This window comes from Venturia canescens, chromosome 4, assembly GCF_019457755.1.
Source record: "Venturia canescens isolate UGA chromosome 4, ASM1945775v1, whole genome shotgun sequence".
Classification (NCBI taxonomy): Eukaryota; Metazoa; Arthropoda; class Insecta; order Hymenoptera; family Ichneumonidae; genus Venturia; species Venturia canescens.
The window spans coordinates 7,577,594-7,593,901 of NC_057424.1; the positions used below are offsets into that span (position 1 = coordinate 7,577,594).

The window sequence follows — 16,308 nt, forward strand, 5'->3', positions numbered from 1 at the left end:
AAAAACAATTTATGGCTGAGGATAATTGCGACACTGATTTGGTCGGCTACTGCGTGCGCTGACGGAAGGAGGCTGTGAAATGTGCGTCACGATGCAGCAAAGGTTTTGAGCCTGTTTTCGAAACGCGATGATAGCACGCCGAGAAATCCAATGAAATTTTCGTTCGGTCAACGAATCGTGGGGAACAAAATGAAACTCGTTAACTCAAATTTGGTTGATCCAAATTTTTGGTTGGATGGACGAAGATTTGTTGAATTAGCAAGTGTCATTTTTCCGTTCACCTGAAAACTGACTGACTTTGAGCCGATTTGTGACTACATAATTTATGTTTACGCGCCAAAAAACGAATGAACTTTTTCGACGGGTCAACTGCTGACGTTCGTATCAAGGATCGATAAATGATGCGCAGTCTCACAACTTTACTCGGTGATTTTCAAAGACACGACATTCACAAAGCAGTATAAATATGTATATATAAATTCATTGTCTGCGTGCGTGTATGTTCGGTTTGAAATCAATTAGATCGTTTATCCCGACGCCGAAGTTTGCAACGTTGGAGTCCAACGAAATTAAGGAAAATAGCATTTGTAATTCACCAATTTTTTCTCTCACAAATCATCGATGTAGACTGCAAATCTACGAGTTGGAAATTAGGCAGGTAAGAGAATCGGAGAATATTACTGGAACTGTTGGAGAGTTTTTTCAGATCATTTCGTTGGACTCCAGCGTTGCAAACTTCAGTGTTGTCGTTTATCCTCCATAATGATTGAAACGGAAACAGAAAAACTGCCTTTTGCCGAACGGATCGACGAGCTCTGGCAGCCACCGTTGGAGTGGAAAATCACATTCATTCATCTTTTCACTTTTCTTTGGTCCATTTTAAGATAAGAGCAAAACTCATTATCTGCAAACGTTTTTGCATCGGTTCCTAATTATTCCTTGGAAAAGAGCCTTTAAACTCATTTTTATCTTGTTTCTTTTACTTTCCCCCGTGCACATTTTATTCGATTTCAAATGATCTGAAAAAGCGTCTGAGGCAAACGTTTCAATCAAAATCGGAGCTCAAAAACATCGAGTTTTGTTCGACGTGCTGCGACACTCGAGGCTCGAATGCTCCAGCCGTTGACCTTTGACACGAGTCTGCAAACAATCGAGTTACGGATTCGATGCAAACTTTCATTTCGTCATCGCTATATGTATTCTTTAAAAATTAGTACCGAAAAAAAATCGTGGATATTCATATTTTAAAAAATGAAAGGAATTAACTGCTGGAACGATTATCTTTCGTAATTCATTCAATTGACAAATTTAATATTCATTTTTAATCTTTGTACATTTACTCTCGAAAAAAATTGAAGAAAAAACGTTTGTTTTATTCCACCGGAGAATGGGGCCAATTCGAATACAAGTAAAATAATTCCGTTTTTCATACGCATCGTTTTTATAAAAATCTCAGATTTTATTTATTATTTATTCGTTGATACTCAGCGAAATAATAATTAACACGTGATATGTACTTTAATTAATTTAATTACTGTTAAGAACGATCTTTTTCTTTCTCTCTTCTAATTCGATGTAACTGATGACAAATAAAAATAGCCTATTATTGAAACACGTTTGAGTATTCGTTTATCTTATTTCTATTGTTTCGAATGCCACATTTATTTGGTATTTTACCAGCTTGTCCAAGTTTAAAATAACGTTCACTTCATACCTGAATTATCTGGACTTGTCTAGAGTCGTGTAAGCGATTCTGAGACAAGTACATTTATGATATATGACGAGTTGCTGCCAGAGAGTCTTTATTACCGGAGCGGTAGCGTTTCCAATTGTTTTCGAAAACTTTTAATATTTGTTTTTTTAATAATTAATTAATTACAGCATTTCAGAGAGTACTGTAAATTCACGTTTTTTTTATTTATTTGTTTCAACCCAAAACTAGTCATCTTCGACTGAGTTTGAGTACGATATCTTATCACTTCTTTCGTCACATTCTTGTAATGAGCTTCGCGACCTCACTGGAGAAATAGCATCGCGAAGGAAATTTATATACGAAACAAGAACCCCAAACACGTGTGAGTTTTCATTTATGCACAATGGCAAAGAGCCTTGGAATTTGAATAACAGAAGTGAAAAAATCAGTCGGCAACATGGCGCAACTGAAGGAAAAAAATCACGACTAGTGCACGGTGGATGCATTCACTCGAGGTGTCTCGTCTGTGCAATTGACGAGTGCGTGTATCAAGCGAACTGAGGAATTTGAGAAGTGTGTGAATGGAGTTCGTGGCATCTAGTTTCGTGCAATGCCAACAATGTATTGTACGAGAAGCTAATTCTGAAATTTTATCATTATTGGAGCACAGCTCGAGAATGGACAAAAATTTTGGAAACGTTTTCTCCATACTTCTGTAGGTGAGTCTCAATTAATTGATCGAACAAATTACGACAAATTTCGGATCAATTTGAACTATTCAAATGAAAATCCTTCGAATTGCATTGGATCAGTTGGAAAATTATAGAAACTCAATAAAAAACAAATTTAAAAATAATTTCTTTCGTTTCAATATTTTTTCACCAATGAGGACGAAGTTATAAATTCCAAGCCAGAAACAGCGTTTGATTTACCCACTGTTTCATATCCATCGCAACTCATTCAATGATTTTCTCAAGATTAAAAGTATGCTGGGCCAAGTTTTGTAGGAGCACATGCTTAACCACATGTTAATGAATTAGATGAGGGTTAAGTGGCCTGCGTTCAACGAACAACGACGCAGTCATAACGCCAATTAAAAATCTACACGTACACGTCGGACATTGGCATACAAAGGGCATTATTTCGAGTGTGTATTGGAGCTCTACTGGGATACAAGTCAAGTCTCTGAGTTGGCTACTTTCCAAACACGCATATTCGCACTGCATATGAGCCGTTCTATTCCAAAAGGCTCGTCATTGAAAATTTTAACACCATCGAATCTTCGATGAAAAAAATGAGCACGAAACTTTTTGGTGTTACTTAAATTCGATAAAAAAATCTCCATCCATTTTCGACAAAGATTTTCCGATTTTTTTTTGTTTTTTTTTTTTTCAAATCCTCTTCGGTCTCATTGGAAATCGTTTCAGTTTTTATAGCACCTCGAATCGGTACGAATGAAAAAAACGAAATTTTTATTTGAACCAGCTACTTTTTTTGAAATTACGCGGTGCACATGTGTCCGTTCTAGATGGATACAGATACTCGAAATACGAGAATGGACTATAGGTCTGCAGATGCTCGAGTTACGCGATATCCCCTCCAATGTTATGAACTTGGAGTAGCTAGCGTGATCCATCGATTATTTGTCGGAGTCGAAAGAACGAGACGAGTAGTACGACGACTCGAGACAAGTCTGACACGAAATCTCTCGGCTTTCACCGTGAAAGCGACGTTCAATTGTAATCACAATTAGCGTTCATGCTTTTTTGAACGTAGAGACGCATCATTGCATATTAAGTTGTACAGAAATATTTTTTCTTATGTGCAGTATGAATTCAAACTCACGATTTATGTGTGTACGTTGATAAATAAACACCTGCAGACCTGTCGTGTCATATAATATGTCGAGGAAGAAATAATCCACGACTGTGAACCGAGGAACGATGAACGGTTTATTTTAACAGTGCACGCGCATTTCGAGCAACTCTCAACGAGAGGAATATACACGATCGACGCAGCTGAGCGGAAAAATAGGGGCTGACAATATTGAGGTGCGTCTGCGCGAGGTTTGAATGAAAAAGGTAACACACGATTACCGTACAATTTGAATATTTATCACGGTTTATTTTTACCCCTGAAACGAAGGTTGAGTCTAATTTCAATGGTATTTGAGGCAAAAGCAACGATTTTTCCAATGAAATTATTGGGTATGCGATAAGATCGCGATTAAGGAGATAAAACGATGTCGATTTTGCTCCGATCTGATCAAACCCCGGCTCCGGCTCATTTCTCGTTGCTAATAATTATTTCTCCTGACTTTGACATTTGTGATGGATTTTGTGAGTTTTCTGGGGTTCGCAGAAACTTGATGCAAACGTTATTCATATCGAAGATATTTTTGTTTACTCAACTGCAAGGACAAAGCAACGATCAACCGCGAATTTCGTTCTTCGATCAGAAGCCATTCCAATGCTCGTCAATCGTTGAAGAATTCTTCCTATAAAATGAATAACGCGATCACACGATGAGACGAAACGAGAATTGTATTATCGCGAACAAACCCTACTGACCCAATTTTGGCTCAATGTGATCAAACATCCTTTCAGATTGATCCGGAGCTCCCCCATTTCAGTGAAAATATCTGACGATATTTTTCTTGTTCCGTAACTTTGTTGAAAACAAAACTACAAAACGTTCGAAAATCACGAATTATCTCCTCACAATTGATATCAACTTGCCACACTTTCAAGAGCGAAAATATTTGTTCAAACTGGTGATCCTGTCAAATTTTTTTCACGGAAAGTTTTCAATGTTCATTGTCCAGACGCAATCAGAGCAATTATTCCGTGGGACTGGGAGGTCAAGATTCTATCAATCTTGAGCGCTTGATCTCTGGAAATTGAAAAATCATCGTACACCATTTAGAGTTTTACATTGCGCAAGGCTCAATCAGAGTGCTTGTCAAATCTCTATACATTTCAACTCACATCGGTTCGTATATAACTAATTTCAAAAAAATCAGTGATACACTGATTGGACAGTTCGCATAAGCGTTCGGTTCGATTTGGTAATGATTTTTGTTTACGAATATGCGAATTTGCAATTTACTATCGATACGAATGAATCCCATGTAAATAGATACTCAAACCGCTGTTCTATCGAGAGCAATTCCCTCCCCCCCAACAAACTCGTAATGTCACAGCAATTTGTTGCACTCGTAGGTCTTTTACAAAACCGTAAAAACGTCGAAACGGTTATTAATTGATTCAACTTTATAATTAGAAACGTGATTAAACTTATCAATGAAAAGTTCGCTGCTCATCCGTACCAATGTTTCTGCCATGTCGAAGTTATTATTAGATCTGAAACGATTTATTTCTTACCCTCTGATAACCGTGTGACCTTTCACCCGGTAATTATCATCGTTTGCTAATTTTACCGTGTCTATATAATGGATGGAACGAAGCAACAATTGTTATGCAAAAGTGCTACTGGGTACATGAATTCGTTCGAATTATATTAATGCAAATACGCAAGTTTCAAGATATCTGTCATTCTTCAGAGTTCGAGGAATAGAGTGTGCAATCATGTAAACTTGTGAAATGTAACTCCAGTTTCAAAACTACCAATTTTCTCACCGCTTTCATTATTTGATCTGGAAAATCGTTTGATTTTTTTTTCTCCAAAAGATCTTCCATCTGGTTCTTGCTTGATGGATTTTTCAAATCTCTGGATCGAGTGGAGCTTTTTTAATGGCAAAAAAAAACAGATATTGTTTGGAGAAAAAACTTTTTAACGACGACATTTTCAGCCCTCAGACACTCGGAATCATGAAGGAAGAAATGAAAACGATAAGCATGTCCGGCGACAATGAACCCAGTGAGACAACAGCGCTGAGACAAAAGCTCGAGTCAATCGACGACATGTTACCCTACGTTGGGAACTTCGGCAGATATCAGTGGTACCTTCTTCTTGCGTTGCTGCCCTACAGTATTGCTTACTCGAATCTCTACTTTTCCCAAATTTTCTTTACCCTCGTGCCAAACGAACATTGGTGCTATGTTGATGCGCTACAGGACACCAACATGACTCAGGAAGAAAGGCCAGTCGAATTTTTGTTGCCGTCAAAATGTAGACTAACGCGTACACTCACTCGAAGAATTGAAGCGTTGGAGGGGGAAAAGTCAATGAAGATTTGACGTCTCAGTGACAAATTGTTGTGCAGGGACCAGCAAAAATCAAATATGAAAGCTACGTGATGAGACTGAACGGTCGTGGTATTGGTTTGGTCGTAAAAATTTTTTGGTTTCGTGGTAAAATTGTGAAGAAAAAAAGATTCTGAAAAATTTCTGTGTCGTGATTTTTTCTTAGATTTTACAAAGAATGTGGCACGAAGAAAAGTTGATTGAACGATCTTGAAATTGAAAACTTCAAAATAATTTTCTAGGATTCATTGAAAAATTGTAAAAAAAAACTGAAACACTTTTTTTGCGGCTCCAATTCGTTGTGTGGGTGTATTTTCATATTTTTCAATAATATTTATATTCCGATTGAATTCTAGGGTACTGATTGCGATACCAGAATCCAACGTTTATCCGTATTACGACAAGTGTCGAATGAAGGATTTAAACTTTTCGAGGCTCGTAAGCAATGAAAAGAATTTTTATTCGCCAAAGTGGCAAACTAACAGGACTGTGGAATGTGACAACTGGGAATACAACTTCACGCAAATACCGTACAAGAGCATCGGTGTTGAGGTGCGATCAAATTCGAACAAAATAATATTGGAAATATAAAAAATAATGTGTAAATACGATTTTTTAAATAATCGATCTTTAAACGAATCGATGTCTGTACCGGAACGAAGTGGATTCACAAAATTAAACATTTCAATTACATATTCCTTAAGGATGTACGCGTCGCATAAGTCAGTTGACAGTCTTTTCATATTTTTTTAAAAGAATTACCTCGGTCATTCACATACAGCAGAATATTAGTAAAAAAGCGTTACCTTAATTTTTATATCGTAAATAATATTTAAGTTGAGTTTCATTGCAGAACATAATTCATTCCGAGTATTTTACATGATTCGATTAAAACATTGCGAAAAGGCAACTTTTGACAAAGTTGAACGTAGTCAGTTGACAGATTAGATCAGAGATCACCATACACAACCCTAAAAAGTACAGCTGTCACTTCCATTGACAATACGATATAGGTTGCGCTATATATGACAAGTGACGAATGGGCCTGCAAAATTTCAAGATTCTGTTACCACATTTGTCGTCTTCGATTCAATATTTCTAATTCAAATGGCGGTTGACCCCCCCACTTTTTAACGTACCATTAGATTCCGCGCGATTCGATTCGTATAAATAATGGTTTTAATCTTTGACATATGTAATTTAGAAATATATTAAATTTTGTCATTGTGGCCACAAGCGACACGTTAATTTCTGTACGTTTCGACTGTATTAATATTTCAACCAAACAGTCGATAAGGAGTCTTGAAATTTCACAGGCATAGAAAATAAATCTTGGATTGTAAGACATAAAAAAATTAGAGTGCTGTCTAAAAAAAAGCTCTCGCGCCTATACATCCTTAACTCTGAATCCATAATAAAGAAGAAATCGTAATTAACGAATTTTCTATGAATAACGTATTATTCAATAACTCGATCAACATCGGTTCTGATGGATTATTGTTTTAATTAAGTTTTGAAAATTCATTTACAGTTAATTTAACTTTGTTTATTAAAAAAAAAAAAAAAAACCAAAATGATGAATAGCAAAGGAGAATGCGAATTGACTGTTTCGTGACCCTTGCCAATTAGCTAAATTGGGTATGCGAGAAAGAGTACCTCATTTCGACGGCACAGGCGATATTTTTTGCTGGCTCTATCATCGGTGGTGTATTATTCGGATGGATCGCGGATCACAGAGGTCGAATACCGGCCCTTTTCTTGTGCTATTTCGCTAGTCTTTTAGCCACGATAGCCACTGCGAGCACTACCAATTTTTGGTCCTTCGCTTTATGCCGATTCCTCACAGGACTCGCCTTCGATAACTGCGTCAACATTCCACTCATCATTGGTGAGTCAAAATATTGGTTTCGTGGGTACAATAAATAGAAGTTGCAATTTTTTCTATCGAACCGAAATATCATTCTGGTTAACACATTTTTAAAAAATCGATCTCGCGTGATTATTATCTGCCAATTGGCCCTACAACGTTCTACTTTTTCATCTTCCACCATATTTTTCTTTACGTTCACGCAGTTGTCGAGTACATGGCCGTAAAGAGACGAACTTTGGTCTTTAACATCGCTTTCGGCCTATATTTCGCTGCCGGTAGTACAATCTTACCGTGGCTCGCTTATTACATTGCAAATTGGAGATACTTTGCATACGTCAGTGCGATTCCACTTTTCTGTGGCTTGTTTACACCGTGGATATTGCCGGAAAGTGCTCGGTAAGAAATCCGCTGATCGAGAGATATTTTGGGTTATCTAAACGGTTACCGCGGACATTTGAGCTGAATAACAATCGTCCTCTCAACGGCTCTACTCAAAAACAACGCTCCTCCAATATCAGGCCTACTTTCAAAATTTCAATATCAATACAATGTAATATGCCTCTTCTTTTGTCATTAATCATCTGTGTTATCCGCCTAAACATGTTAAACAGTAGAGACGTTATTCATGCATAAAATAAAAATATTTAGAGTGGAAGTGTCACCGAGTAGATTTATAAAAGTCGAGAGTTATGTTGCAGCGAGTCAAAAATTCTACTCTCAATAAATGAATTCAACAACAGTTCTCCTCTAAATACATGTTCAAAGAGCGAAGTTTTCATCGAGTAGAGCTGCGACGAGTACAGCTATAAATAACTGCTATTAACAACTCTATCGGTAGCCAATCTTGACAACAACTCCGCTTCTTATTAAGGAGGGTGGCTACCGACGATACAATGTTGCCATGCTAAACCATGTTAAATACATTAAAAATTTCAAAATGATAAGAATTTAATAAAATTTGGTGAACATATTCTTTAGGGCCAAATTTAACAGTACAATTTTTTTAAGATTTTTCTTCTGTACAGTTATCGAGTAATTGATCACTAAAGTTCAAGTGTATAAGCATAGCGTTTCCCCATATATAGGTATACATTCCGGGCATAAGAAATCTGCTTTAATCCGTAATTACTCGATAACTAAGCAGAAAAAAATTTTGAAAAAAATTGTGTCTTCGCACTTGATGTTGAAGAACATTATCACCAAATTTGATCAATTTCTTATCAATTTGACGAACGTAGCCACCCTCCTTAACTGCGGATCTACTTAGAGAATATCTACCCTCCGTAACATATCTATTCTGGTGTGATATTTAATCCCCAATATCTCTACTCATGATGATTTCGGAACATATCTTAAGGAGGGTGGATCGCGACAATACAATGTTGCTATACTAATGCATGTTAAAAATATTAAGAATTTCAAAATGATAAGAATTTCATAAAATTTGGTAAATGTTTTCTTTAAAAACATATAAGACAATCTAAATTTTTATAGATTTTTCTACCACATAGCTCTCGAGTAATTGAACACTAAAGTTCACGTGTATAAGCATAGAGTTTACATATATACAGTTATACACCTCGTGCATAAGAACTTCGATTTAACGCTCAATTATGCGATAACCATGTAGTAAAAAAAATTTGAAAAAAATCGTATTTGTACACAAGATGCCAAAGAATGTTATCACCAAATTTTATCAAATTCTGATTATTTTCATTTCGTGATCCACCCTCCTTAAGCAGAGCTGTTTTGTTTTCGAGTAGAGGGGAAAGTTGTTATTCTGCCGACATTTGAGTTGGATATCTGAGCGAGAAAAATTCCACTAATTTTCGTTCGAAGCTCTCGCCCCTTTTCAAATTTGATTTATTTTTATTTTTTTTTCAAGCTGGTACGTCGCAAGTGGGAAGCTCGACAAGGTCGTGGAAAAATTGCGTAAAATCGCTAAGATAAACCGCAAGAATCCAGATCCCCGGATTTACCAACTTTTTTTTGTGAGTCCCGCCTCAATTGAATCTTTGATCAATATTACGACTCATTGACAGTACAATTTGGTTGAATGAACGAAAAAATTGTGCTTACGAAGGAAGATGTTGAGATTAAGTGATCAGCATATTTTTCAAGCTCATCATATTTGTTCGTCGTCTATTTAACGTTTTTATGTATTTTTTGTGCTGTTAGAGGAACGCCCACAATGCGCAGATTCAAACTGAAAGCGCAACGTTTCTCGATCTTTTCAAAACGCCGCGTCTCGCCAGGAATGTCATAATGCTGACAGCTTTCTGGCAAGTATTTAAACAACATCGATAGCCTTCTTTTTCATCTTTTGCTGATACATCCGTTGTTGTGGTTTCTAAATTTCTTAGTTTTCAGGTTCCTCACAGTAATAGTATTCGACGGACACGTGTATTCTTTGAAACTTCTCCAAAGCAACGTTTTCGTCTCTTTCTCATTAGCTTGTGCAACTGAATTGCCAGCAGGCTTATTACTCACTCTCACTCTTGATCGGTGGGGCCGACGATTCTGCGGTTTTCTGACCATGGCCGCAACTGGAATCTTCAGTTTTGGTGAATTGTACCTCACTTCTGGTATGTTGAAATTCTTATCGCGATTTGCGTCCAGGAAATATTGGCACTCGAGCGTATAGCGTGCAGAAAACACAATAAAATTGATGTAACTAATCATTTTGTATGATGCATCGATTGATATGAAAATTCAACACATTTTTAATGTTCTTTTTCCACATTTGTGGTGTCATGCAAATATGAGTAGAGGAAACGTAGCTTATATGAAATGCCAGTTTATTTTTAAGAAACATCTGAAACATTACAGGAGATAACAAGAGGAAAACTGCATGAAAATGTTAAAAAAAATTATAAAACTCTGATCATTAACGGAGATGGCGCGTCAGTAGTTACTGAGAAGTTTCAGTATTCCAGGTTACCTGCAGTATTCCACATATGCTGCACTTCCTATAATAAAAAATCAAAACCATAAACTTCCCCTAGGAAAAAATAGGTTTTGGGACAAGTACATTGATGGTCCTCCGTTTGCTCATAATTCCATCCATAAAAAAAACTTAAAAAAAAATTATTTTATAAAAAAAAAAATACAGAACAATTGGAAAAAATTTCACAAATCTTGGAAAAAAACATTATCTTAAAAAAAAACTAATCTGTATCTATTTTTTAAAGTGTCAAAAAATCAAAAAACAACTAAAAAATAAAAAACCGAAGAATCGCGCTTGAAATCATTTTGGAAACCGATGCCTCATTCTTCTTATTTTATTCGAACAGCTAAATCAATTTAAAAAAATTCCATCTAATTTACGTGCAGCATTAAAATTTATGATATCAATCGAAGGACAAGTAATTTATGATAAAAAATCATTTTCTTGATTCTTAGAACCACCACAGTTTCTCGTCATCCAAGAATAAATGAACGATTTGCAGCCTTCTACTAATTTATATTTTCTCATAATCGATTTTTAAATGAATTCAGGCGCAGCTCAACTATCGATGTCGGTACTCGCTCGCTTTTCATTGAATATGGCGGCAAACATCGGTCTCCAATATGCTGCGGAATTGCTTCCAACTCCGGTGCGAGCTCAGGGGGTTTCTTTGATACATATTTTTGGAATACTGGCTCACTGCGTCGCTCCTTATCTCGTCGATACGGTGGGTTTGAAAAATTGCTCGAACAACGCAATAAATATTTTATTCGTTCGAAATTATGATTTTTTAAAAATTCACATATTCAATTAGAAACCATCCAAATAATTCGACGACAGCAAATCAAATCAATCAAAAAAGCGGAAATGTCTTTTCTAACGTTTCAAAGAGCGCTCAAAATAATATGATCGCTATTCGATAACAATTTGGAATAGAAATTAATACATTTATCGAAAACTCGTGACAGTTCAACGACAACGAATTCATTATTAAATAAAAATCGTTAATGATTGCAGGCAAAATACTGGACGGTTTTGCCGATGTTGATACTCGGTGTGATTTCCTTTGTAACGGCAACTCTGGTGCTTTTCCTTCCGGAAACATTGGGTCGCGATCTTCCACAGACGCTCAGTCAAGGCGAAAATTTTGGACGAGGTGACAAATTCTGGTCGTTGCCTTGTTCTCAAAAGACGGCGGTGGATCGACGCAACAGTCGATCGAAATAATGCTAAAGATCGTTTTTTTTTGTTCATTCTTTACGTATGTTCCTAAGAATCGAGAAAATGGATTCCAAGCACAACTTCCTACGGCAATTTTCTAATGGAATTTGGTGTCATCGTCCCTTTTCATGTATAGAGGAAAAAAATGATGCTGATGAGTGAAAAAATATGTTTTTAAAGAATAAAACTCACATTTTATTTCGCCTTTTTAACTACAGCACGTCTTCGTTGTTATCCATTTCATCTTTAGCTGTTTATTTCTATAATTATAAATCTATTTAACGAGCATTGTACTACGTCCTTAAATTCGATTATTCTTCTCTCACTTAAAAAGTAACTGTACAATGACGGACGCGAGATTGAGGTTTCTCGTGTTCGGTTTTTTCTTATTAGAACTATAAATACATGCGCATTAATGCAAGGAATGAGTGATTGAAAGAAAATAGGTTGAGAAAGTATGATTTCTCCACGACTCCGGGGTTGGAAGCTTTCGGAAATGATTGTTTTCCGAGGAGTGTGACAACCTCGATCCAGTCGTTCCCGAGCGTTTCGTCGTCGAATCTTTCCAGAAATTATAGTTTTCGACGCGGTCGTTATCATAGGATCGAGCCGGTTTAAACGATTTTAAAAGCTTATTCCAGTTCCAAAATACATTCCTTCTCGTCGCCGTCGTTATACTCACACGTTTCATAAGTACGCGAACAATACCAATTACGAATTCCAAACACCCTGGTCGAGGATTATTCGCGGGAAAGCTCAATGGCATTATGTATTTGGGACGGTGGAGAGGAATGCATTTTCAACAACGACAGGAAAATGATGAATATTCGGACGATTTCTTCAAATTAATCTATTCGAATGAGCAAGACAAAGACTTTGTAACGCTTGTACCATTTTCGTCGAACCGGCGTCGACGAAACAGAGAAAAATGGTTCATCCATTTTTCCTTTGCTTCGAGCCAAAAAAAGTGGAAAAAAATGAAAAGTCCGTGACGAAAATTAGAAAAAACTTGATGAAATTGCGAGTCGGAAACAGGAGAAAAAATCAGTTTACGGCTAACAGGAACGAACCAAGAGGAACGAATCTCCGCGCGACAGGAAACAAAATCTTCGTCGTCGGATTCGCTTTATCTCGATTTGTCACGATCTCGATGAAACCGAAATCGAAATCGATCGTAAGAACTACACAATTTCCTGGTATTCATCGCTATATCGAACTGATGGTAGAGAACAAAATGGAAAATTCGGTTGACGATCAACCGATTTCAGATTTGGTCAGGATTTTTTTACATTGCTATCTCATCACGCACGCACACTCAGACACACAAGATGATGGAGGTGCTATAACCTCGTCGAGTCAATCCTCGTCAAGCTGCCCGGATTGTAACCCGCGTTCGTAGCACCAATTTTCTTTCTGTACTTCTTCTTTTTCTCGTGCGAACTGAAACGAATCATATTTTTTGTCAAACTGAATAATCGAGCAGTGTGTATAACGCGATGAAATGGAATAGAAAGTTTTCGAGCTTTTTCTGCCTTTTTCAAAGCTGCGGAAAGCGAATGGTTTAAACTTACGAAGAAACACATGGGATCCACCAGAAACTCTGATCCTTCCCAAAGTCATTGCCCTCCTGAAGAGATCCGGGAAGATCTTGGTCAATCGTTTCCGGCAATGTCAAGGTCAGAAAAGCGTCGAATATTGATATCGCCCCGAGGCATATTAGCGGCAAGGCTGGCGATACGTCAGCCTGAAAAGTTTCATTAAATATCGTTACTTCGATCCTCATTATGCCATTATCACTGAATCTTATTACGTAATCGCAGCTGGTTAAGCAAATAGCGTTATATTCTAATCTCAGTATTTCCATAGTCATACTAAATTTCATTGTTTTTTTTTCTTTTTTTAAATTTTAGTTGAACAACTCCCTGAACGTATTCAATTAAGGAGGGTGGCTACATTCGTCAAAATGATAAGAAATTTATCAAATTTGGTGATAATGTTGTTCAACATCAAGTCCGAAGACACAATTTTTTTTTAAATTTTCTTCTGCTTAGTTATCGAGTAATTACGCATTAAAGCAGATTTCTTATGCCCGGAATGTATGCCTATTTATATGGAAACGCTATGCTTATGCACGTGAACTTTAGTGATCGATTACTCGATAACTGTACAGAAGAAAAATCTTAAAAAATTTGTATTCTCAAATTTGGCACTGAAGAATATGTTGACAAAAATTTATTAAATTCTTATCATTTTGAAATTTTTAATGTATCTAACATGGTTTAGCATGGCAACATTGTATCGTCGCTAACCAGCAGCCCCTTTAATACTGAATTTCTTTTAATATAAATTCCCCCCACATTTTCTTAGTTTCCTCAAGTTTTATAGTTTTAGAAAAATATGTATACGTAATAGGGAAGAATCTCGACGGGAACGACATTCACAAAAATGAGGAATTCTTCTTTGAAATTTGTACGACTAAGCGCCGAAGAAAAATCGATATCACAAGAACAAAATAAAGTACTTTCATATACAGTGAAACTATTTTTTCAAAGGTCAAAATGTCATGACTCGTGTAGTAATAAAGAAAAATTTAGTTTCCTTTCCCATTGGAATCATTGTTTCGGGTAACTCGAACGATAGAAGAGCTGTTTTTTCAAGCTAGCGATAGAGCTTACCAAGTAGACGACGTAGGGTCCGATAATGTGAGCAAAGTAACCGATGATATGAATGAGTGATACGCCCTGAGCTCGCACAACGGTCGGTAACATCTCGGCAGCGTATTGGAAGCCGATGTTGGCGGCGACATTGACACCCAGACGGGCAAGAATCGCCATGGCGACCGTGATGGGACCTGGAGAAATAATCTATCGATCGAAAACGGTTCATGTTTAACCCCCGGGCGTTCAGTGTCGCTCTCACAATCTTCCTTTCTCTCTCCTTCCACTCCCCCATTTCTCCGTCTTCCTCCATTCATCAATCTCTCATTGCTTATTTATCGTGTATGCTAATTCGGAGGGAAACTCACCGGGTGGTGTCGCCAAAGCCACAAAGGAGAAAATACCGCAGATGAACATCGACGCAAAACCCATCCACCGTCTGCCCCATCGATCCAAGAAAAGGGCCAGCAATATCGCAGCCGGAAGTTCCGTCAGTGCCGCTAACGAGAACGAGGTAAAGACATCGGGATCCAGCAGCTTCATGTTCCAGACATGACCGTCGAATACCAGGACGATGAGGAGCCTGCACGAAAACGACGTTAAACAATTGTCTAATCTTCGATCCAAAATCAACGCTATATAAATATTACTTTCGATTGAATTTCGAAAACTTGTTCACGCATCATCGCTGAGAGTGAGAAACGTTTAAATCTTTTTTGACTGAAGATCTCATGTCAATTGAACGCGTACACAGTTCAATTCAAGCGCGTTTAATCGACAGAACATCAATTGCGGATACAAAGATCCGGCAATTTTTGTTTCTACATTTTGAATGGCGATTTGAATGAAAACAGTAAATCGATATACATTCAATAAAGCAAGACATGATGATTGGAATTACCAGTAAATGACGAGGACGACTGTGATTCTGGCGAGTCGTGGTTTCTTGAATAGATCCAAAACGGTGTACTGATTGAGATTTTTGTCCTTCTCGATATTGGCTTTGCAACTTTTCTCGAATTCATCGAATATCTCTGGCTTTACAGTCTTCCCATTGACTTTAGCGAACTTCTTCAGCATCAAAACAGCCTTGTCCGGTTTACCGCTCATGAGATACCATCTGCGGATAAAGAAGAAATGCAAAACGACTTTTCACCAAAGTATATTCTGCGGGGAAACCACACTGTTCAGGATCAATCAGCAGTTTCGATAAACGTTTCGGTTTTCAGAAAATTTTTAAGCTCCTGCTCACCTTGCACTTTCGGGAGCGAGCCAAGGACCCAAAAACGCCGTGACCAATGGCACTGCTGTTACGACACTGAGTATCCTCCAATCGGCGATCCAGAATGCCATCCAAGGCAAAATACTCGCCGCAAGCGCGAAATAAAGACCGAAAGAAGCGTTCGCCATCAACGTTCTATATTTCGGGCCCACGTACTCGATAACTACAAGCATATTAAACGCCCAAAGGCTTCGGATTAGAATCTTGATAAATATAATAAAATAATCGACTAAAATTTGCATTACTCTCGATCGGTGTTACAATATTTGAGATAAACAATTAAAATGGCAATTTCATCAACCGAATTGGGGCTGATAATAATAAATTGTTGGGTCTGCGATAAGAGGTCTCGAAAGATTTGTTCGAGGAAGCTGTGCTTTCAAAAATGGGATCGAGCTGACGTAAAAAAGCGAGTAATAGATACGTTTATAGT

General features: G+C 37.3%; 2 protein-coding genes across 10 annotated transcripts in view; one reads left to right on the forward strand and one right to left on the reverse strand.

Annotated features, from left to right (window-relative positions):
- Positions 1-2,115: 2,115 nt before the first annotated feature.
- LOC122408645 (carcinine transporter-like) lies at positions 2,116-12,148 on the forward strand. Of its 5 annotated transcripts, XM_043415537.1 has the most exons (11): positions 3,345-3,432; positions 3,522-3,774; positions 5,505-5,795; positions 6,255-6,450; positions 7,528-7,786; positions 7,972-8,164; positions 9,654-9,759; positions 9,947-10,050; positions 10,139-10,353; positions 11,267-11,442; positions 11,733-12,148. In XM_043415537.1, the coding sequence occupies exons 3-11, from the start codon at positions 5,524-5,526 to the stop codon at positions 11,940-11,942; spliced, it is 1,731 nt and encodes a 576-aa protein (XP_043271472.1). In that variant the 5' UTR covers positions 3,345-3,432; positions 3,522-3,774; positions 5,505-5,523; the 3' UTR covers positions 11,943-12,148. The 5 variants fall into 5 exon arrangements, with proteins under 5 accessions (XP_043271470.1, XP_043271474.1, XP_043271471.1 ...); XM_043415535.1 differs by lacking the exons at positions 3,345-3,432; positions 3,522-3,774 and adding an exon at positions 2,116-2,408; XM_043415539.1 differs by lacking the exons at positions 3,345-3,432; positions 3,522-3,774 and adding an exon at positions 2,121-2,412.
- Positions 12,108-16,308, reverse strand: part of LOC122408646 (carcinine transporter-like) — a 36,856-nt gene continuing 32,655 nt past the window's right edge. For 4 of the 5 annotated variants that reach the window (XM_043415541.1, XM_043415540.1, XM_043415542.1 and 1 more), the window contains exons 5-10: positions 15,846-16,038; positions 15,495-15,713; positions 14,962-15,176; positions 14,612-14,787; positions 13,508-13,680; positions 12,108-13,376 (exon numbers count right to left, since the gene is read on the reverse strand). In XM_043415541.1, coding sequence (XP_043271476.1) covers positions 13,277-13,376; positions 13,508-13,680; positions 14,612-14,787; positions 14,962-15,176; positions 15,495-15,713; positions 15,846-16,038 — 1,076 coding nt within the window. In that variant the 3' untranslated portion in view covers positions 12,108-13,276. Of the gene's footprint in view, positions 13,377-13,507; positions 13,681-14,611; positions 14,801-14,961; positions 15,177-15,494; positions 15,714-15,845; positions 16,039-16,308 lie in introns of those variants that run through there. The other variant, XM_043415544.1, reaches the window with a different exon arrangement.